The 23,349-nt window shown below is 43.1% G+C and overlaps 1 protein-coding gene across 3 annotated transcripts in view; it reads right to left on the bottom strand.

Moving 5' to 3' along the window:
• Nucleotides 1-122: 122 nt before the first annotated feature.
• The window catches only part of LOC115197263 (sterile alpha motif domain-containing protein 14), a 36,824-nt gene continuing 13,597 nt past the window's right edge, over nt 123-23,349 (bottom strand). For 2 of the 3 annotated variants that reach the window (XM_029758646.1, XM_029758639.1), the window contains 8 exons: nt 19,290-19,447; nt 16,622-16,955; nt 16,219-16,318; nt 16,030-16,098; nt 15,725-15,881; nt 11,917-12,045; nt 9,159-9,314; nt 123-1,846 (listed from right to left, as the gene is read on the bottom strand). In XM_029758646.1, coding sequence (XP_029614506.1) covers nt 1,682-1,846; nt 9,159-9,314; nt 11,917-12,045; nt 15,725-15,881; nt 16,030-16,098; nt 16,219-16,318; nt 16,622-16,955; nt 19,290-19,447 — 1,268 coding nt within the window. In that variant the 3' untranslated portion in view covers nt 123-1,681. The remainder of the gene's footprint in view (nt 1,847-9,158; nt 9,315-11,916; nt 12,046-15,724; nt 15,882-16,029; nt 16,099-16,218; nt 16,319-16,621; nt 16,956-19,289; nt 19,448-23,349) is intronic. The other variant, XM_029758655.1, reaches the window with a different exon arrangement.

The raw sequence follows: 23,349 nt of genomic DNA, 5'->3' as shown, positions 1-23,349 counted from the left end.
CCCCGATGTATCAGATGCGTTGCATATCAGTTGTACGAACCGAGTGTGAATCAGGATGTTGAACTGAGACCATAGATGAGAGACCAGAAGCAGCAGAAGTTTGGGAGTGCTGACATGCATTCTGCATTTTAAAACATATTTAATACATATTTCCATTTGACACAGGAGTTGAACATAAATGAAGCAACCGCATCATGGGAGGACGGAAATCAAGAAACGAGTCCTAAGGACCATGTATGTGTAAAACCTGGAGCTAATGTCCATGTCACTGATTCTTCTGACCACAAACCAGTCCAAGAATTCAGTATGAAAACTGGGCAAAATGGGAATACGGATTGGATAATATGTTTGGATAGTATGTTTGGATAGTATACGGGACCCTGAATCCTCCTAAGCGGATCGATGTGTCTTTCTTGTCTTGTTCCAGCAGGATTCAAAACGTCTAAGATGACGATTGGTGCAACGTGGGAGTAGAGACAGAAGATTGACAACACCCAGAATTCTAAAGTGTCCAGCTCAGAAGACTCCTTTCAGGAGAGCCAGTCCCATCCCCATACAGTCATTACCAAAGAAATTACCTCAGATAGCACATATGCACACTTACACACACATAAACAGACAGTATATCGTACATCACAAACATGCACGTACACCACAAACATACAGTATTTATAAATATGCTCAAAAATCACATCTGTCTCATCAGCATCTTATCTTGACAATGTCCTGGACAAATCTTCATGTTACTTCAAGTTTAACTCCTGTCCACTGACAGTGGCTTACAGAGTATTGATGCATACTACAATATGAATGTGGTTGGGTGTTACTGGCTTGCGGTTATGAGATTAAAAAAATAAAAAAATCAAAATTCTGTGATTATATTCTTTGTAAAATAAATAAATGCTAATTTCTGTAATTGTATTATTTCTATAATAACTCAGACCATGGGTTAGGTTTTGATAGTGTGTAATTTGCTAGAATGTACTGTATGCGAGTACTGGGAAAAGTATGACTTGGTCAATGCATTGAATGTGTGTAGAAGTCACATATAACACACATTCATTTCGAGTAACAAAATATTAGTCATTATCCACAAGGGTGGATTACCTTACTGATTGACAAAGAAGAACACATTTGTCATAGCCAGGAAGAATGAGACATCTGAACCCCAATATGGGCGGGACCTATCATGTTGCGTCAACCACTGAGTGATTGGTCTCAAACAGGGGTTCTTAAGCTTTTTCACCTCTGGACCCAAATTAGAATTTGACAGTCCCACCGTGACCCAAATTGTCCCCCAACTACCCAAATTAAGAATAAATAGTGTGTGATTGTAGATGTATTCTCATAACTCGCGACCCACCTCTCACATGCCCACTTTGGGTTCCGTTCTTGGTCTAAAATAAAGCCGTTTGACAAGATGATAATGGAGCTTTCATTCTGTTATTGATCATGTGTCAGTGATAGACAACACACTGTCCCGCCCATCACAGGGTTCAAAGCCTCACATCCAAACCGGAGGTACAGTACAAAAGTCTATGTGCAAATTCCAACGGTTTGCACAAAACTCCACTTAGCATCAATGCTATCATGATAATGGGAAAGTTGGAGATGGTGCACCAGCACCAGTTTCTAGTCAGGAGTATTTCTGTGGTAATTTAGCGCCATCTGGTGGTTATGTCTAGCTTGTGTTTAGCTTGCGTAGTTCCTGTTCCTTTTTGCGCTGTTTCTCTTTCTGGCGTTCCAGTTTGTCCAGGGCCTTGCGCTCCTTTTCCGCTGCTGTGTGAATGTCTTTGATCCGCCTTTTCAGTGCACTGCGGTCCGTCGAACTGTTCACTCCCAAACCCTGAGAATAAAATATAATAAAACATCAAATTTGTTTTGTCATATGCGCCGAATAAAACAGGTGTAGACTTTACCGTGAAATGCTTACTTACAAGCCCTTAACCAACAATGCAGAGTTAAATAGGAAGAACATTTTGTTAAATGAAAAAAAGGTAGTTAGCTATAATATAGGGTGACCATATTTTAGTTTTCAAAAAAGAGGACATGTCCGGGAAAAAGAGGACGTATGGTCACCCTATATAATAGTTCACAATAAAATAATGAGGCTATACAAGGTGCACTGGTACCAAGACAATGTGCAGATGTATTTATTTAACCGTTATTTTACCAGGTAAGTTGACTGAGAACACATTCTCATTTACATCAACAACCTGGGGAATAGCCAACTGTAAACTGGGTATGATTAGTTGACCGTGATGGTAAAAGGGCCAGATTGGGAATTTAGCCAGGACACCGTGGTTAACACCGTGGTTAAAGGACAGCCCTTTAACGTCCCATTCAAAAGACAGCACCCTACAGTACACAGGGCAATGTCTGCCCTGGGGCATTGGGATATATATATATATATATATATATATATATATATTTTTTTTAAAACATTTTAGTCATTTAGCAGACGCTCTTATCCAGAGTGACTTACAGTAGTGAATTGCATACATTTCATACATTTTATTTTCCGTACTGGTCCCCTGTGGGAATCGAACCCACAACCCTGGCATTGCAAACACCATGCTCCACCAACTGAGCCACATGGGACCATATATATACTGCTCAAAAAAATAAAGGGAACACTTAAACAACACAATGTAACTCCAAGTCAATCACACTTCTGTGAAATCAAACTGTCCACTTAGGAAGCAACACTGATTGACAATAAATTTCACATGCTGTTGTGCAAATGGAATAGACAACAGGTGGAAATTATAGGCAATTAGCAAGACAACCCCAATAAAGGAGTGGTTCTGCAGGTGGTGACCACAGACCACTTCTCAGTTCCTATGCTTCCTGGCTGATGTTTTGGTCACTTTTGAATGCTGGCGGTGCTTTCACTCTAGTGGTAGCATGAGACGGAGTCTACAACCCAAACAAGTGGCTCAGGTAGTGCAGCTCATCCAGGATGGCACATCAATGCGAGCTGTGGCAAGAAGGTTTGCTGTGTCTGTCAGCGTAGTGTCCAGAGCATGGAGGCGCTACCAGGAGACAGGCCAGTACATCAGGAGACGTGGAGGAGGCCGTAGGAGGGCAACAACCCAGCAGCAGGACCGCTACCTCCGCCTTTGTGCAAGGAGGAGCAGGAGGAGCACTGCCAGAGCCCTGCAAAATGACCTCCAGCAGGCCACAAATGTGCATGTGTCTGCTCAAACGGTCAGAAACAGACTCCATGAGGGTGGTATGAGGGTCCGGCGTCCACAGGTGGGGGTTGTGCTTACAGTCCAACACCGTGCAGGACGTTTGGCATTTGCCAGAGAACACCAAGATTGGCAAATTCGCCACTGGCGCCCTGTGCTCTTCACAGATGAAAGCAGGTTCACACTGAGCACATGTGACAGACGTGACAGAGTCTGGAGACGCCGTGGAGAACGTTCTGCTGCCTGCAACATCCTCCAGCATGACCGGTTTGGCGGTGGGTCAGTCATGGTGTGGGGTGGCATTTCTTTGGGGGGCCGCACAGCCCTCCATGTGCTCGCCAGAGGTAGCCTGACTGCCATTAGGTACCGAGATGAGATCCTCAGACCCCTTGTGAGACCGTATGCTGGTGCGGTTGGCCCTGGGTTCCTCCTAATGCAAGACAATGCTAGACCTCATGTGGCTGGAGTGTGTCAGCAGTTCCTGCAAGAGGAAGGCATTGATGCTATGGACTGGCCCGCCCGTTCCCTAAACCTGAATCCAATTGAGGACATCTGGGACATCATGTCTCGCTCCATCCACCAACGCCACGTTGCACCACAGACTGTCCAGGAGTTGGCGGATCCTTTAGTCCAGGTCTGGGAGGAGATCCCTCAGGAGACCATCCGCCACCTCATCAGGAGCATGCCCAGGCGTTGTAGGGAGGTCATACAGGCACGTGGAGGCCACACACACTACTGAGCCTCATTTTGACTTGTTTTAAGGACATTACATCAAAGTTGGATCAGCCTGTAGTGTGGTTTTCCACTTTAATTTTGAGTGTGACTCCAAATCCAGACCTCCATGGGTTGATAAATTGCATTTCCATTGATTATTTTTGTGTGATTTTGTTGTCAGCACATTCAACTATCTAAAGAAAGAAGTATTTAATAAGATTATTTCTTTCATTCAGATCTAGGATGTGTTGTTTAAGTGTTCCCTTTATTTTTTTGAGCAGTATATATATATATATATATATATATATATATATATATATATATATATATATATATATATATATATATATATATATATATATATATATATATATATATATATATATATATATATATATATATATATAAGACCAGATGAAAGGGTGCCTCCTACTGGCCATCCAACACCATTGCCAGCAGCATCTGGTCTCCCATCCAGAGACCACCCAAGACCAACCTTGCTCAACTTCAGAAGCAAGCCAGCAGTGGGATGCAGGGTGGTATGCTCTGGTAATTAGGTAGGAGGTAATTGATGTATGTAAACTCAGCAAAAAAAAGAAAGAAACATCCTCTCACTGTCAACTGTGTTCATTTTCAGCAAACTTAACATGTGTAAATGTTTGTATGAACATAAGATTCAACAACAGACAAACTGAACAAGTTCCACAGACGTGTGACTAACAGAAATTGAATAATATGCCCCTGAACAAGGGGGGGGGCAAAATTAAGTACTGCAGTGCATCTCCTCCTCATGGACTGCACCAGATTTGCCAGTTCATGCTGTGAGATGTTACCCTACTCTTCCACCAAGGCACCTGCAAGTTCCCAGACATTTCTGGGGGGAATGGCCCTAGCCCTCACCCTCTGATCCAACAGGTCCCAGACATGCTCAATGGGATTGAGATCCTGGCTCTTCGCTGGCCATGGCAGAACACTGACATTCCTGTCTTGCAGGAAATCATGCACAGAACGAGCAGTATGGCTGGTGGCATTGTCAGGCTGGAGGGTCATGTCAGGATGAGCCTGCAAGAAGGGTACCACATGAGGGAGGAGGATGTCTTCCCTGTAACGCACAGCGTTGAGATTGCCTGCAATGACAACAAGCTCAGTCCGATGATGCTGTGACACACCGCCCCAGACCATGACAGACCCTCCACCTCCAAATCGATCCCGCTCCAGAGTACAGGCCTCGGTGTAACGCTCATTCCTTGGACGATAAACGCAAATCCAACCATCACCCCTGGTGAGACAAAACCGCGACTCGTCAGTGAAGAGCGCTTTTTGCCAGTCCTGTCTGGTCCAGCGACGGTGGGTTTGTGCCCATAGGCAACGTTGTTGCCGGTGATGTCTGGTGAGGACCTGCCTTACAACAGGCCTACAAGCCCTCAGTCCAGCCTCTCTCAGCCTATTGTGGACAGTCTGAGCACTGATGGAGGGATTGTGCGTTCCTGGTGTAACTCGGGCAGTTGTTGTTGCCATCCTGTACCTGTCCCGCAGGTGTGATGTTCGGATGTACCGATCCTGTGCAGGTGTTTCACGTGGTCTGCCGCTGCGAGGATGATCAGTGGCCGTCCTGTCTCCCTGTAGCACTGTCTTAGGCGTCTCTGTACGGCCACATCTGCAGTCCTCATGCCTCCTTGCAGCATGCCTAAGGCACGTTCACGCAGATGAGCAGGGACCCTGGGCATCTTTCTTTTGGTGTTCTTCAGAGTCAGTAGAAAGGCCTCATTATTGTCCTAAGTTTTCATAATTGTGACCTTAATTGCCTACCATCTGTAAGCTGTTAGTGTCTTAACGACCGTTCCGCAGCTGCATGCTCATTAATTGTTTATGGTTCATTGAACAAGCATGGGAAACAGTGTTAAACCCTTTACAATGAACATCTGTGAAGTTATTTGGATTTTTACGAATTATCTTTGAAAGACAGGGTCCTGAAAAAGGGACGTTTCTTTTTTTGCTGAGTTTGTGAATGTAGGCTTTGGTGTAAAGTACTTCTGTAAAAATACTTTAAAGTACTACTTAAGTAGTTTTTTGGGGTATCTGATCTGTACTTTACTATTTATATTTTTGACTACTTTTACTGCACTACATTCCTAAAGAAAATATTGTAGGTTTTACTCCATACATTTTCCCTGACAACCTAAAGTACTTGTTACATTGTGAATGCTTAGCAGGACAGGGATATGGTCAAATTCATGAACTCATCAAGATAACACGTGGTCATCCCTACTGCCTCTGGCAGACTGACAAAAACACAAATGCATCTTTTGTAAATAATGTCTGAGTGTTAGAGTGTGCCACTGGCTATCCATACATTTTAAAACAAGAAAATGGTGCTGTCTGCTTTGCCCCTTTACCCTTACCTACATTTTACCTCAATTACCTCAACTAACCTGTTCCCCAACACATTGACTGTACCCCCTATATATACACACTGTAGCCTCGTTATTGTTATTTTATTGTGTTACTTTAGTTTATTGAGTAAATATTTTCTTAACCTTATATTTCTTAACTGCATTGTTGGTTTTAAGGGTTTGTAAGTAAGCATTTCACGGTAAGATCTGCACTGGTTTTATTGGGTGCATGTGACAAATACATTTTGTTTTGATTAATATAAGGAATTTTAAATGATTTATACTTTATCTTTTGATACTTACGTATTTTTAAAACCAAATACTTTTATACTTTTACTCAAGTAGTATTTTACTGGGTGACTTTCACTTGAGTAACTTTCTATTAAGATATCTATACTTATACTCAAGTACGACAATTGGGTACTTTTTCCACCGGTGCATGTAGGTAGGGGTAAAAGTGGCTAGGCAATCAGGATAGATAATAAACAGAGAAGCACAGCATATGTGAAGAGTGTGAAAGAGTGTGAAAGAGTGTGAAAGAGTGTGAAAGAGTGTGAAAGAGTGTGAAAGAGTGTGAAAGAATGTGAAAGAGTGTGAAAGTGTGCCACAGGAGGTTGGTGGCATCTGAAATGGGGAGGACGGGCAAGTGGTAATGGCTGGAGCCGGAGTAGATGAAATGCATCAAATACATCAAACACATGGTTTCCATGTATTTGACGCCATTCCATTTTCTCCATTCTAGACATTATTATGAGCCGTCCTCCCCTCAGTAGCCTCCAGTGGTGTGAATATAATATAACTATATGTACACACAGAGATTTGCCTTAGGCTTCAACTCCCAATTAATGTAAACAGACAGAGAAACAGAGAAACAGACACACAACCCTTGACATGTAGTTTGGGAGTTAGGCCTAGTACATACGCTGAACATGTTTCATGAGCTGAAATGAAAGATCCCAGAAATCTTCAGCTTATTTTCTCAAATGTTGTGCACAAATTTGTTGACATCCCTGTTAGTGAGCATTTATGCTTTGGCAAGATAAACCATCCACCTGACAGGTGCGGCATACCAAGAAGCTGATTAAACAGCATAATTACACAGGTGCACCTTGTGCTAGGAGAAATAAAAGGCCACTCTAAAATGAGCAGTTTTGTCACACAACACAATGCCACAGATGTCTCAAATTTTGAGGGTGTGTGCAATTGGCATGCTGACTGCAGGAATGTCTACCAGAGCTATTGCATGTTAATTTCTCTACTATAAGCCATGTTGTTTTAGAGAATTTGGCAGTAAATCCAACCAGACTCACAACTGCAGATCACGTGTAAACAAGCCAGCCCAGGACCTCCACATCCGGCTTCTTCACCTGCGGGATCCTCGGAGACCAGCCACTTGGACAGCTGATGAAACTGTGTGTTTGCACAACCAAAGAATTTCTACACAAACTGTCAGAAACCGTCTCAGGAAAGCTCATGTGCGTGCTCTTCGTCCTCACCAGGGTCTTGACCTGACCGCAGTTCGGCATCCTAACTGACTTCAGTGGGCAAATGCTCACCTATGATGGCCACTGGCACGCTGGAGAAGTGTGCTCCTCACGAATTAATACCAGTTTAGACTGTACTGGGCAAATGGCCGACAGTGTATATGGCGCCGTGTGGGCGAGTAGTTTGCGGATGTCAATGTTGTGAACAGACTGCCCCATGATGGCGGTGGGGTTATAGTACGGGCAGGCATAAGCTACGGACAACGAATACAATTGCATTTTATAGATGGTAATTTGAATGCACAGAGATACAGTGATGACATCCTGAGGCCCATTGTCATGCCATTCATCCACCGCCATCACCTCATGTTTCAGCATGATGACTGCCCCATATCGCAAGGATCTGTAAACAATTCCTGCAAGCTGATCATTTCTGGAGTTCTTCCATGGCCTGCATACTCACCAGACATGTCACCCATTGAGCATGTTTGGGATGCTCCAGATCAACGTGTGCGACAGCATGCTTCAGTTCCCGCCAATATCCAGCAGCTTTGCACAGCCATTGAAGAGAAGTCAGACACACATCCCAAAGGCCACAATCAACAGCCTGATCAACTACGTGTCTAAGTGTCAAGCTACATGAGGTAAATGGTGGTCACACCAGATACTGACTGTTTTTCTGGTCCACGTCGTTACCTTTGTTAAGGTACCTGTGACCAACAGATGCATATCTGTATTCAGTCATGTGAAATCCATAGATCGGGGCCTAATGAATTTATTTCAATTGACGGATTTCCTTATATGAACTGTAACTCAGTAAAATCTTTGAAATTGTTCCATGTTGGGTTTATATGTTTGTTCAGTGTAGTTCACAGGTGGCATGGAAGTGGTCACTCACCAGCAGAGGGCAGTGAGATCATACTTAAAGAGACCATCTGTAAATTGTTGTAGGTGGGTGTTAATATGTTTGTTTTTGACTGGCTCAATTTGAGTCAGAGATACTCTGTTTTACTTTGATCCTATATGCACTCACCTCCTCTCATCCCTCTCCATTACCTTATCCTCTAATCTCGTCGTCACCTCTCTTCCGCTTCTCCCCTTTCACCATCTGTTCTCGTCAGCCCACTCATACCCATATGCCCTTCCTCTTTTTTCCTCTCCTCCACTACCATTTTCTCCATCCATCTGCCATCCTTCCTCTCCTCCATCCGCACTTCTTCCTCGCCTCTCCATTCTCTGACCCTCTCCATCCATTTACCCTCATCTCCTCTGCTCCCCCTCCTTGCCTCTCCTCCTTGAATTTAGTCCCCTTCCTTCTACCCTCCCCACTCCTCTCCTCCTCTCCCTCGTCTCCTTCCCTGAACCATTCTCACCTTGAGCTTGGTGCCATCCATCAGGAGGAGCTGCTCCCCGTCGATGTCCCTGGCAGTGAACTCTGAGATGTACTGCTCCATGTTCAACCCCTTCAGCCACTGGCACACCTGCTGGGTGCTCCATGACGACACTAGGCACAGTGGCTCGTCAACAGGCTGAAAGGAAGGTTGCCCAAGATATTCAGTTATTCCGTACAATTGCATTGTTTCAGCTCCCTAATAGGAAAAATAGCTTTTTTTGAGGTAGCAGTCTGAAGAGCATGTTCATCTGCCCCCTGGTGGTCATGAATAGCACAAAACAAGGTAGCCTTACCCCTCTCAGTGCAGTGACAGAGCTAACGTTCTGCCTTATTACACCCACTGATATTGCTCTTTAGGTTGCAGTGACAATTACAATGCCTCTATAGTCTAGACCCCCTTGTGTCACACACATGTACGCACGCGCGCACACAAACAACACTGTTTAACTGATCTAACCCCTGGTCTGGTGGTGTTGGAAGCCTGGTGGCTAGCATGGTCCTGTCAGGTTGGCTATCTCTGTCTGCCAGGCACTGAGGTGTTCTCAGTGTCTCTCTGCCGGCAGTGAAGCACAGGAACAAGTGAAGTGCTGCTAAAATTAACTCAGGGTGATAGAAGAGGATGGAGCCGGATGAGAGCCAGACGGGCAAGGTTCGCACTTTTGAGACTATTCCATTGGTTCCTTTGCGCCAGACATGCGCCACACAATCAAGTGCAATTAAAGTACTCGAAAGAAAACAAATACTATCTGTACCCAGGTCTGACGTGCATCCTGCATCCTTCTGTAATGGCAGCTTAAGGAGATGAGAGGGAGAGAGTCATAAGCCCCTCTGAAAACCCAATATCCCATCCAACATGCTGAGCTAAATCAGATGTGGTGGGAGAGAGAGCTAGTTTACCGGAGGTAATTGATTCCCTAATCACTGTGCAGCCGTGTCTGACAGCATCTGGCCAGGGAGTGTTTTTGAAGTCGCAGAGCACTCGCCATACTCGAGGTGTGTTCAAATACTCACACTAACCACACTATTTGTGACTTGAATTGAGTATATAGTATGCTTATTGGTCATAGTATGCATTTAGTTAGCATGCCAAAAGTTCCCGGATGTCGTACTAAATTCACCACAATATGAAGTATACAAGCAGAGGACACTATTTCCGAACTTTAGGGCCCATAATACAATTCTTCATGAAATGGGCGTGGCTTCACATAGTTTCCAAATTTGAAAGAAATTGCAGTCGAAAAAAATTGCAGTCAATTGCAGTCAAAGTACAACGGGAGCGGATACATATTCATTGCTTTAACTAATTATGACAAATGTTAAGAAAATGTTGAGCAATGTAATAAGTAATGACTTTTCAAATAAGTTACCTTACACGTTAGATTGGCTGACAATTTGTTAGTGTAACCGATGTGAAATGGCTAGTTAGTTAGCGGTGGTGCGCGCTAATAGCATTTCAATCAGTGACATCACTCGCTCTGAGACTTGAAGTAGGGTTTCCCCTTGCGTTGCAAGGGCCGTGGCTCTTGTGGCGCGATGGGTAACGATGCTTCGGTGGGTGTCAGTTGTTGATGTGTGCAAGGAGCCCAGGTTGGGGCGAAGAGAGGGACGGAACCTACACTGTTACATTAGCTACGCTGTCCTTACAATTCACATAGCGTATTATTACAGCAGTAACGTTAGTCGGCTACTTATACATCAAACTTGCCAGTATATTAACTATAGGCTAACTACCCAACGTTTATTGACTTGATTACTCCATGGATATTCGGGTGCTTTCGTAAATTTGCTCTGGCTATGTGCTCCGATTTCAGAGCACTCTTGTCTAAGAGTTCCAGAGCGCAGAATAATGAATTTACGAGGCTCAACACCTGTTGAATATGGCCAGTGTCAGTAAATGTCGGCAAAAAAGCGTAATTAAATTGTTGCCAATAGTTACAGTCACCAACGCTCTGGGTAACATGAAAACTGCCTAACCAGCTCTGCTAAGGTGAGTAAATTGGTCAGAGTGGTCTCATTTGTGTCTGCAAGTAGCTAGCAAGCTAGCCAATGTTAGCTGGGGTGCTTGACTGTCATTGTAAGGTCAGAATTCTCAAATCAACCCTACTCCTCAGCCCGAGCGTCCAGTGTGCGCTCCGAGAGCGAAACGCTCAGAATTTATAAAACGGACAATCTGACAACGCTCTGAATTTAAGAACACACCCGAAGTCATAATGTCTAACTAGTAAATTGTTATGCTAACTAGCTAGCAAGAGGTTGCATAGCAACAGCATCAACTTCCGGTATACATGCGAAGAGTGAGTATGCTCAACTGAAAGCATACTGTTCGTTTACAGTATACTAAAATGAACTTATAGTATGTAGTATATACTCATTAAGTATATAGTATACAATATGTTAGTATGGGTATTTGAACACAGCTTCAGGCTTTGAAAACACCAGGACCACACACTCTACACTTCTACTGTTATGGATTTAAGTGAACTGCTTAGAATTTCAAATTGAATGATGTGTGTGCTATAGTATAGTGTAAGCTAGTTGCCACCGGTAACCAAGAAGACATAACTACAGGATGTCCAGTTGGGGTTATTTCAGGTAATGGTACACATTTTACTAGAGAATAATTCAGAGTTTTCTTGGTACGCTATTAGAGATTTGAGAACTGAAATCGAGTTTAGATCCATTTAGTCCTACGCCGAGAATGCCCACTACCACCACCACTGCATTAGGAAGCCCTTTACCTCGTCTGAAGACTGGGAGAGGGTCTGGTAGCGTTGTGAGGAGCGGGAGGACGAGTCGGCTGTGGTCCCACTGGAGGCGTGGGGGGGACTACGGGGGGGCGGAGAGAACTCATCACTCAGGGCAGACTCCTGGAGAGGAGAGAGAGGGAGAGGAGAGAGAGGAGAGAAATTATCCAACCATGATAAAGGAATACCGTTTTCTCCGCATTGTTTCCAGTATTCTTTGACACATTGGGATTAAGTACAAGTGCACAGTGATATTTTCATTGACTGTGACCACTGTGGTCAAACAGTATTGGATTGATTGATTTGTCCAGTTCAAGATCAATTACATCTGACATTAGAAGGATATTAATGCATTGTTCGTAAACCTTACTTTCAAACAGTTTAAGCTTAGAAAGATAAAATGTTTGGTCACAGCAGTAACACTTTAAAAAAAATACAGAAACATATTTTTTATTAATTGCCCTCTCAAATGATGCCCCTCCAAACACATATAAATGCACACAAAAAAGTCACACAGACACACAGCCCTATAACGGCCCTTGACAGTCCCCTTGAGAGCCACAGTTCAGAGGTCCAAATCTCCAGTGCAGAGGAGGAAGGCAAAGTCATGGGTATCTGCCTGCTCTCCAGACACCAGCCTTATTAGGGCTACGTCCCAAATGGCAATATAGTGCACTACTTTTGACAGTGGTGAAAAAGTACCCAATTGTCATACTTGAGAAAAAATAAAGACACCTTATTAGAAAATGATTCAAGTAAAAGTGAAAGTCACCCAGTAAAATACTACTTGAGCAAAAGTGTAAAAGTATTTGGTTTTAAATATACTTAAGTATCAAAAGTAAATGTAACTGTAAATCATTTTTATTTTATTTATGTTTAGCCAGGGGCACACTCACAACATCATTCACAAACAATGCATTTGTGTTTAGTGAGTCAGTACAGATACCCCAAAAACTACTTAAGTAGTACTTTCAAGTATTTTTACTTAAGTACTTTATACCACTGATTTTTGACCAGGGCCCATAGGGCTCTGTTCAAAAGTAGTGGACTATGTAGTGAATAGGTTGCCATTTGGGACGCATACTAGAGCTATTATCCCAGCTGGACAGGCACACAGTGGTAGAAATTTATTGGCCTTCTCTGCTGTCAAAGGGAAGCTGCAGCTTTAATTGCGATGCAGAGCGAAGGGCTCCAGCCTCTATGCTAGTGACTAAGTGCATCTGGGATGCTTTGCATAGCTACTCCTCACTATTAAACCCCATGGAGCTCTGTTCTAAATGGCACTCTAGTCCCTATAAAGTTCACAACTTTTGACCCGCAGTCAAAAGTATTGCACTTTATGGGAAATAAAGGTGCTATTTGGGACGGGCCCATGATCCCAACATGTTGCTACTGGGGCTTTTAGATGTGTCATGGTGCAGGTGTTAGAGAGTATAAACACTCCCCCTGCCCCAATAATTGGGAGGGTTTTGACTCAGAATGGATCAAACCAAGTGAAGCTGAGAGGGGTGGATGGGTGTATTCTCCCATAGAGGGCTATATTCATGAAGTCACCGAACTGCCATTGGTTATTTCAAAAGTTAAAATATGTTTTAAAGCATATGTAAACATGGGCATTAGAACATTTATTAGCCACTAACTGGAAATATGTTCTGCTACTTTCCTACTTTTGTTAAACGGTAATCTAGTTGTCTTGACATTGTCGTTGTGGTTAGCTAAAATCATCGCAGCGGTCAAGTCTCCAAGGTGAGTAAATCAACAGCATCGATTGCATCATGGGATTTCTGTGTACAACTGCAAAAGTGTGCAAAGAGAGCCATCCAACAAGAAATATATGTATTGTTAGGTGTCCTGTGCATGTACCTACTGGTTATATGTTTTCATGGCAAGGATATGGACAGGCTACACACGAACATATTAGCAGAAAGAATGTCATCATCTGTGGAAGAGCTATACCTCAATATGTAAAATATCATATTTGTTGTGCTGACAACGGCTTATAAACACCTTTGATTTATAAAAGCAAATTGTGCACATAAGCAGAAAAGCTATGAAGCTCAAAGAGCCAGGCATGCTCTTAACTATACGTTTGACAGTGAAATAAATGTAAAAAAAACTTTCATATGGAACGCACACCTTGTTTTGTTACATCAACGGTGTGATCGGACGCCTGCATATTTCCTACCAGTCCTTTCTGTGCCACTTAGCTAAACAGCCATTGGCCCACAAGCTTCTGAAATATAATCTATTTCCCTTAGAAATACTTAGGCCTTTGGCAGAGGCTTTAATTAGCTGGTGCAAAGTCAGTGGGAGGCATATGTCTGCCTTCCTGGGTATTGAACGGACAACCACTATAACCCTGTGCCTCAGCCTCTTTCGTCTGTATATTAAGCTATGTTTTCCATCCAATAGATGCGCATGTACCAAAACATGTAAGAGGAAGACAACACCAAAATTCCTCAACGTGGTCAATCGGATCTATCAACTGAAGACTCTTGCATCGAAGCTATGTTCTTGTTTTAACTCCTGAAGTCATCTGTCGATTTGACACGAGTATGTGACATTGTGCCGTACAAAATGCCATCGATTTCCCCTCTGTGTAAATGTAGCCATGCTTGTCAATAAATGTCGAATAGCAGCACCCTCTTGGACTCAGAGGAAAACTCGCCTTGTTTCCTAATTGGGTTTCAATCCCCTGACTCTCCACAGGAGCTGTCACACTATGGGCCTCTTCAGATCAATTTTATATATATATATATATAAAATTGATATATATATATATATAAAATTGATATATATATATATATATATATATGTGTATGTGTGTGTGTGTGTGTGTGTGTGTGTGTGTGTGTGTGTGTGTGTGTGTGTGTGTACGCGCGTACATGCGAGAGGGAGAGATGGATGGATAGTGAGGGTGGGAGAGAGATGGAGGGGGGAGAGAGGGAGAGAGGCTTATGAAGGATGACGAACTTGACGATGCTAGTCGCATCTACGCAAGACTGTTTATAGCAGTGTTATATCTCTGGTGTCTGCTTCTCTCATCTGTTGACTGTTTTCATTTGATGTGCATTTGAAGCTCAGACCCAGTGGGTGAAAGTTTTCACTTTCTTGGCAATTCATTTGAAAAGATTTGTTAAAAGCATTTGGCATATCTCCAAAGGTAACAGCAGCATCCTTTTCTCGGTTATTTAAACTGTGGAATGTATAGACGGGTTGGTTGATTAGCAACAAAACCGACGCATGCACAACTACAGTATGGGGAAAAACAGGTGTTGGCCTAGATTGTTGACAACATGTAAACTATATTTTGGCTCCAATGTTTCTTGAAAACATAATTACAGTTACACAATGAGCACTTATCTCTCAAATACATCATTACAGTTGTTGGTTAGCTAGCTATCTAGCATTTTTTCCCCCCATATTAGCATAGAGGTGACAGTCAAAACATCTCAAAACAAGACATGGTATCAAGAACAAGTTTAAACGAGCTGAAACGAGCCACTTACGATTCACCACATGACAGTTTCTTGTGATTGTTGCTAACTATCTGGCCATCCAGAACCATAACAGCACACGGCCTTCTGTCCATTTTCATCATTTTCGTTGTCAGACGTGGCAGAAATCTCAATGACAGACATGAAATGAAGACTAGCCTATATGCTAATGCTAACATAAACACATGAGGCCTCTGATAATGATAAAAACACAAAGTGGACAATGGTAGTAGTAACACAATAGCGCAGTCTGACCTAAATATGGTATCTGGATGTGTCTATATCTTATTGTGGATGTGAGTTACCTGAGAGTTGGACTTGCGGGGGCTGCAGTCCTGTGAGACCAGTTTGGGGGAGCAGGGCGGGGTTGCCCCGGAGGACACAGAGCCCCTGGCGCTGTCAGTGAACCAGGAGAAAGGCACGAACGAGCCAGAGGACCTGGACGGGCTCTCAGATGACTCCCTGTGCAGTGAAAGAGAGATATTCAATATGCTAACTGAAAGAGACAAAATTATGCCTCTCATGTGCTAACTAGGTCTAATACAGCCAACATTTTGCCTCCTGTATTGAAACAAAGGGACAGAGCCAAAATGGCTTCCCATGGACTCACCGGCTTCCCATTGACAGTCTGTTTGACTTGTCTTTTCTGACTCTCACATAGGAGCGTCTCAATGTGACCCTTCAGAAGAACAACAAAACAGTGGGTTAAAATCAACAGAAAGCACCAGTTTTGAAACTGACCAATTTACAATGTGTTCACAATGTAAACAGTTTAAATGTCTCAATATTGAGCACTTACCCCAGGTCCAAGAACCTCCTCTTGGTCTTCTTGTCGAAGATAAGGCTGTTGTTGCCGGGGTCGGCCGGGCTTGTGTCTCGACTGTTTTCTGAAACTAACACTGAGAAACAATGAAACTGGCAATTGGCACATTAATGGTTAGACAAAGCATTTTTTGATACATTAACTCACCATTACCAACATGTTGGTGTGGCCTTAATGGTATGGCAGTAATGGTGGTTGTGTATCAATACATTTATGGCTTAGCCAATAATCCACTTAATTGCTGTGTGTGTGCTTTGCCTCTTAGGCTTAATATACCAAAGTTAATATCACAGGGCATTTAATTCTTAGTGTGGGGATTTGGACTGTAATAACTAGGATGAGGATTTTCTTGCCCAACGCGAATGGCTGCCTCTCTTACCCTCACTGTCTGGGCGTCGTGCTCGTCGAATGTAAACAGGCGAGCAGTCCGAACTGGGACACGACTTGGAGGGAGAGCTGTTGGGCGTGGTCACCAGGGCCTCCTGAGACGTGGCATTTGTCAGCTGGCGGTACCGCCCCCGAGGGGCTAGTGACCCGGTCCCGCCCTCCTCCGGGGAGCGCCGTAAGGAGGAGGTGTCGAAGGAGAAGACGGGGCTCTGTAAGGTGGGACAAGGGGAGGACGAGGAGAGGAGCGAATCAGGCGAAGGGGAGGAGCCTCCTCGCAGGGTGGAGTGGAGGGGGGAACGGACGGAGTGCAATGGGCTGTCCAGACACTATGGCACAAAGATTCAGAAACACCACAACATGTTTAAATGGGAACTGACTGAGACAAACAATAAGCACACCCACCCAGACACACATATGCACACACACACACACACACACACACAGACAGACACACATACATGCACGCACACAAACATGCGCTTACATATATATAAATACATGCACGCACCCACTCATGAACACAATTAGGGACATATGAGTTTGGGTCAATTCCATTCCATCTCCTGTATAGTAAGGAATAATTGGACATGAAATTTGAATGGGAAAATGCTCATAACTGTAGTACGGTACTTTTCAAATTGAGTGCCAGTCCAATGAAATGCCTGATTGGGCTGGAATGCAATTTGAATTGACCCCAACTCTAGTGAGAGAAAATAGTCAAAAAAATGACCAAACAACAGATATGAAGAGAGCGAGGCACACTCTCCAATGCCCTCCAAAATAGCCTAGGCCATGGAGACATTCTCTCTTCTGATAATCTCCATATCATCTGAACTGAGTTCTAGGACTAAGAAACGGAATTCATATGGATGGTTGCACGGTCTTTTACCATCTACAACTAAATGGGTTTGAATCTAAAGAATTCAACCCATAAAATCGGATTGTCAAATGAAGCAGTGAAACATGATTCAATGCCTGATTGAGTCAAGGTTTGTTTATCAACCAATCAGGATCTACTCACGTGTATAGGCATGCACAGTGCTGTTAGTTATAGAGCGCTAGTTGCTATGTTACTTAGCTACATGTGTGCAGTATTATGGTATAGTGACCACATAAAATGCTTAATAAATAACTAAAGTCTCCCTTGGTGCTGTCTATACAAATATCTATACAAATCAAATTCTATTGGTCCCATACACATGGTTAGCAGATGTTAATGCGAGTGTAGCGAAATGCTTGTGCTTCTAGTTCCAGCAATGCATTAATATCTAACAAGTAATCTAACAATTCCCAACAATTACCTAATACACACAAATCTAAAGGGATGGAATAAAAATATGTACATATACATTTATGGATGAGTGATGGCCGAGTGGCATAGGCAAGGTGCAATAGATGGTATAAGGTACAGTATATACATATGAGATGAGTAATGTAAGATATGTTAACATTATTAAAGTGACTAGTGATACATTTATTAAAGTGGCCAGTGATTTGAGTCTATGTAGGCAGCGGCCTCTCTGAGTTAGTGATTGCTGTTTAGCAGTCTGATGGCCTTGAGAGAAGCTGTTTTTCAGTCTCTCGGTCCAAGCTTTGATGCACCTGTACTGACCTCGCCTTCTGGATGGTAGCGGGGTGAACAGGCAGTGACTCGTGTGGTTGTTGTCCTTGATCTTTTTGGCATCGGGTGCTGTAGGTGTCTTGGAGGGCAGGTAGTTTGCCCCCGGTGATACGTTGTGCAGACCGCACCACCCTCTGGAGAGCCTTGCGGTTGAGGGAGGTGCAGTTGCTGTACCAAGCAGTGATACAGCCTGACAGGATGCTCTCGATTTTGCATCTGTAAAAGTTCGTGAGGGTTTTATGTGACAAGCCATATTTCTTCAGCCTCCTGAGGTTGAATAGGCGCTGTTGCGCCTTCTTGACCACACTGTCTGTGTGGGTGGACCATTTCAGTTTGTCTGTGATGTGTACTCCGAGGAACTTGAAACTTTCTACCTTCTCCACTACTGTCCCTTCGATGTGGATAGGGAGGGGTGCTCCCTCTGCTGTTTCCTGAAGTCCACGATCATCTCCTTTGTTTTGTTGACGTTGAGTGAGAGGTTGTTTTCCTGACACCACACTCCAAGTGCCCTCACCTCCTCCATGTAGACTGTCTCGTCGTTGTTGGTAATCAAGCCCACTACTGTTGTGTCGTCTGCAAACTTGATGATTGAGTTGGAGGCGCGCATGGCCACGCAGTCATGGGTGAACAGGGAGTACAGGAGGGGGCTGAGCGCGCACGCTTGTGGGGCCCCAGCGTTGAGGGTCAGCGAAGCCGGAGATGTTGTTTCCTACCTTCACCACCTGGGGACGGCCGGTCAGAAAGTCCAGGACCCAAATGCACAGGGCGGGGTTGAGACCCAGGTGGTGAAGGTAGGAAACAACATCTCCACTTCGGGGGTTGGGGCACAGTCCTTGTTAGCGGGCCGTGACGGTGGCGCTGTATTATCCTCAAAGCGGGCAAAGAAGGTGTTTAGTTTGTCTGGAAGCGAGGCCCTTGCCTTTTGTTATCACATGCTACAAGGTCATCATCAGACTACAAAGGAATGTGTCTTGTGGGTGTGCCTGTCCCTTTGAGAGTCCATGTCATCGATTGATTGGCTCTCATGCCTGTCACTCACCTTCCTCTCCAGACTGTCATCTCCCTCTGTGGAGCTGATGCTGTCTCGGAAGCGAGAGCGAGAGGGGCGGTGCCTCCTGGCTTTGACGGACAGCTGGGCACGCCCCTTCTGTATGCTGTTGTCCAGCAGCTCTGTCTCTGGGATGGCCTCGTTCAGGTCTGAAGGTAGAACACAGAGAAAATTACGATAGTCAGATCATTCGGTTCTGAGGGAAATTCACAGAGAAAAGCTCAAATAAGTACTGGAGACAGATTTCAGAAGTGCTTTTTACAGATCCATGCAAAATGTGTTACAAGGAAAGCCCAGACCTAAACGTTAGACTACAGCTATTTTAACATATTCCTTTCACCTGGGACCTAGAAAGATAAACTACTGGGCAAAAGCTAAACCCATGCATGTAAAAAGAAATCCTCTACTTTCTGTGTTACGAGAAGGTTCAAGATGAGATTACAACCACCATACCACCATTGCATGTCACACTGAGGAGTTTAACTGATCAGGTGAAATGTGTTTCTGATCCTCCTCCTGCTCAAACATCCTCTATCTGTGGTGAACCCAGAGGAACGATTATTTTGCCTTCAACCTCTTGACACCAATCTGAGAGTCCTTCAGCGTTTCCATCAATTATCTCTCCCACCCCTCCCCTCATCCCTCCATGCTTCACTCCATTCATCCAGCCCCCAGCCCCCAAATACATGACAATGAATCTATTTAATCACATTGGGCATTCTCCTGTGGCTGAGTCAGCAGAGGATTGTGGGGGATGAACATTGATCTACCTGAATACTTGTCTTCAGAACGTATTCATACCCCTTGACTTTTTCCACATTTTCTTATGTTACAGCCTGAATTTAATATTGTTTACATTTTGTGTCACCCGCCTACACACAATACCCCATAATGTCAAGAGGGAATTATGTTTTTAGAAATGTTGACAATTTAATTAAAAATAATAAGCTGAAATGTATGAGTCAATAAGTATTCAACCCCTTTGTTATGGCAAGCCTAAATAACTTCTGGAGTAAAATGTTGTTCACTCTGTGTGCAGTAATAGTGCTTAACATGATTTTGGAATGACTAGCTCATCTCTGTACCCGAATCATACAATTATCTGTAAGGCCCCTCAGTCGAGCAGTGAATTTCAAACACAGATTCAACCACAAAGACCAGGGAGATTTTCAGACAGCTCGCAATGAAGGGCACCTATCGATAGATGGGTAAAAAAAGCAACATTGAATATCCCTTTGAGCATGGTGAAGTTATTCATTACACTTTGGATGGTGTAGCAATACACCCAGTCACTACAAAGATACAGGCGACCTTCCTAACTCAGTTGACTGAAAGGAAGGAAACCATTCAGAGATTTCACCATGAGGCCAATGGTAACGGACCTGTTAAGGTATAGGGGGCAGTATTTTCACGGCCGGATGAAAAACGTACCCAAATTAAACTGCCTACTACTCGGGCCCAGAAACTAGAATGTGCATATTATTAGTAGATTTGGATAGAAAACACTCTGAAGTTTCTAAAACTGTTTGAATGATGTCTGTGAGTATAACAGAACTCATATGGCAGGCAAAAACCTGAGAAAAATCCAACCAGGAAGTGGGAAATCTGAGAATTGTAGTTCTTTTGAATCCCTATCGAAACTACAGTGTCTGTGGAGTCACGTTGCACTTCCTAAGGCTTCCATGAACAGCCTTCAGAAAGTTTTTTCATCCTTCTCCTGTTACTGGGCAGAGAATAGTAGCTCAGTCAATGAGTGGACTGCCTGAGGACAAAGGGCTTGATGATGCGCGAGCCCGCGAGTGCGCCGTTCCTTCTTTTTTTCCTGGAATTTTACATTTACATTTTAGTCATTTAGCAGAAGCTCTTATCCAGAGCAACTTACAGTAGTGAATGCATACATTTCATTTTATGCATTTTTTTTGTACTGGCCCCCCGTGGGAATCGAACCCACAACCCTGGCGTTGCACACACCATGCTGGCATTGCAAACACCATGCTCTACCAACTGAGCCACAGGGAATGAATACGCTATTGTCCGAGTTGGAATATTATCGCATTTTTACGTTAAAAATACCCTAAAGATTGATTGTAAACAACGTTTGACATGTTTCTACGAACGGTAATGGAACATTTTTACTTTTTGTGTCTCGAATTACGCTAGCGCATTATGCCTTTGGATAGTGATCTGAACGCACAAACAAAACGGAGGTATTTGGACATAAATATGGATTATTTCGAACAAAAATAACATTTCTTGTGGAAGTAGCAGTCCTGGGAGTGCATTCTGACGAAAATCAGCAAAGGTAAGAGAATATTTATAATACTAATTCTGAGTTTAGTTGACCCCAGAACTTGGCAGGTGTCTTTATAGCTTGCTTTGATGGCGAGCCATGTACCCCAAATATTGAAAAATGTGCTTTCTCCGTAAAGCTATTTTAAAATCTGGCACTGCGGTTGCATCAAGGAGTAGTGCATCTATAATTCTTTAAATAATTGTTATGTATTTTGTCAACGTTTATGATGAGTATTTTTGTAAATTGATGTGCTCATTCACCGGCAGTTTTGGTGGGAATACATTTTCTGAACATCACGTGCCAATGTAAAATGCTGTTTTTGGATATAAATATGAACTTTATCGAACAAAACATACATGTATTGTGTAACATGATGTCCTAGGAGTGTCATCTGATGAAGATCGTCAAAGGTTAGTGCTTCATTTAGCTGTATTTTGGGTTTTTGTGACACATCTCCTTGCTTGGAAAATGGCTGTGTGGTTATTTTTGTCTATGTACTCTCCTAACGTAATCTAATATTTTGCTTTCGCTGTAAAGCCTTTTTGAATTCGGACAATGTGGTTACATTAAGGAGAAGTGTATCTTTAAAATGGTGCAAAATAGTCGTATGTTTGAGAAATTTAAATTATTAGATGTTTGATGTTTTGTATTTCGCACCCTGCTGTTCCATTGGATGTCTGCTAGCGGAACGCCTGTCCTCAACAGGTTTTAAACAGTTAGAGAGTTTAATGGTTGTGATGGGAGAAAACTGAGGATGGATCAACAACATTGCAGTTACTCCACAATATTAACCTAATTGACAAAGTGGATAGAAGGAAGCCTGTACATAATACAAATATTCCAAAACATGCACAAAAAAATGTGGCAAAGAAACTAACATTATGTCCTGAATACAAAGCGTTATGTTTGGGGCAAATCCAACACCACTCTTCATATTTTCAAGCATGGTGGTGGCTGCATCAAGCATAGCCATAATGAGATATTTCTGAATTTCATGTTCAATAAATTTGCAAAGATTTCTAAAAGCATGTTTTCACTTTATTATTTGGTAAAGTGTGTAGATGGGTGAGTTTTTTTAAATTCAAGCTGTAACACAACAAAATGTGGAATAAGTCAAGGGGTTTGAATACTTTCTGAAGGCACTGTATCGATCCCCAAACACAGTGCCTCTAACCCTCTACTAAACATTAGCTTTTTACTTGGGAAGCATTGACACTGTAGTAAGGATTCATGTATTACAATAACCTAATCAAACATGTATGAAAGTCAAAGCCCTGACAGAATTCAATTGATGTATTACTTGTGAGAAATATATATATATAAAAAAATATATAAACATATGTAATTAAATTGTATTAGTGTTTTTTATTCTTCCCATCTCCCTCTTCATGAACAGGTGCATCAGTACAGTGATGGAGAGACACAGAGGGGCCAGATTTGAGTGAGTCAACAGCTAAGTGCTCTTGTTACTGTTTTTGTTTCAGAATGGAGGCCAGTGATGATTCATTGCCGGCCACGCTGCAGTGAAAGTGCCAACTAACAGGATTCATCTGATACCCCTCTCTCCCCATGCTGACGCTCAGATCTCATCACAAACTGTACTGTACTGTACTGTACAGAACAGCACTGACTGCTCCTATACCAGAGGATCTAACACCAGCCAGTCAGCCAAGACAGACTAAAAATAAGATACAACAGAAGAAAGTGGTGAGACCTTTCATCAGCTATGAACAACACAATATCACTGAAGGTGTCTTC

Source organism: Salmo trutta, chromosome 1 (assembly GCF_901001165.1).
Source record: "Salmo trutta chromosome 1, fSalTru1.1, whole genome shotgun sequence".
Classification (NCBI taxonomy): domain Eukaryota; kingdom Metazoa; phylum Chordata; class Actinopteri; order Salmoniformes; family Salmonidae; genus Salmo; species Salmo trutta.
This window is presented reverse-complemented; position numbering and strand designations above follow the sequence as displayed.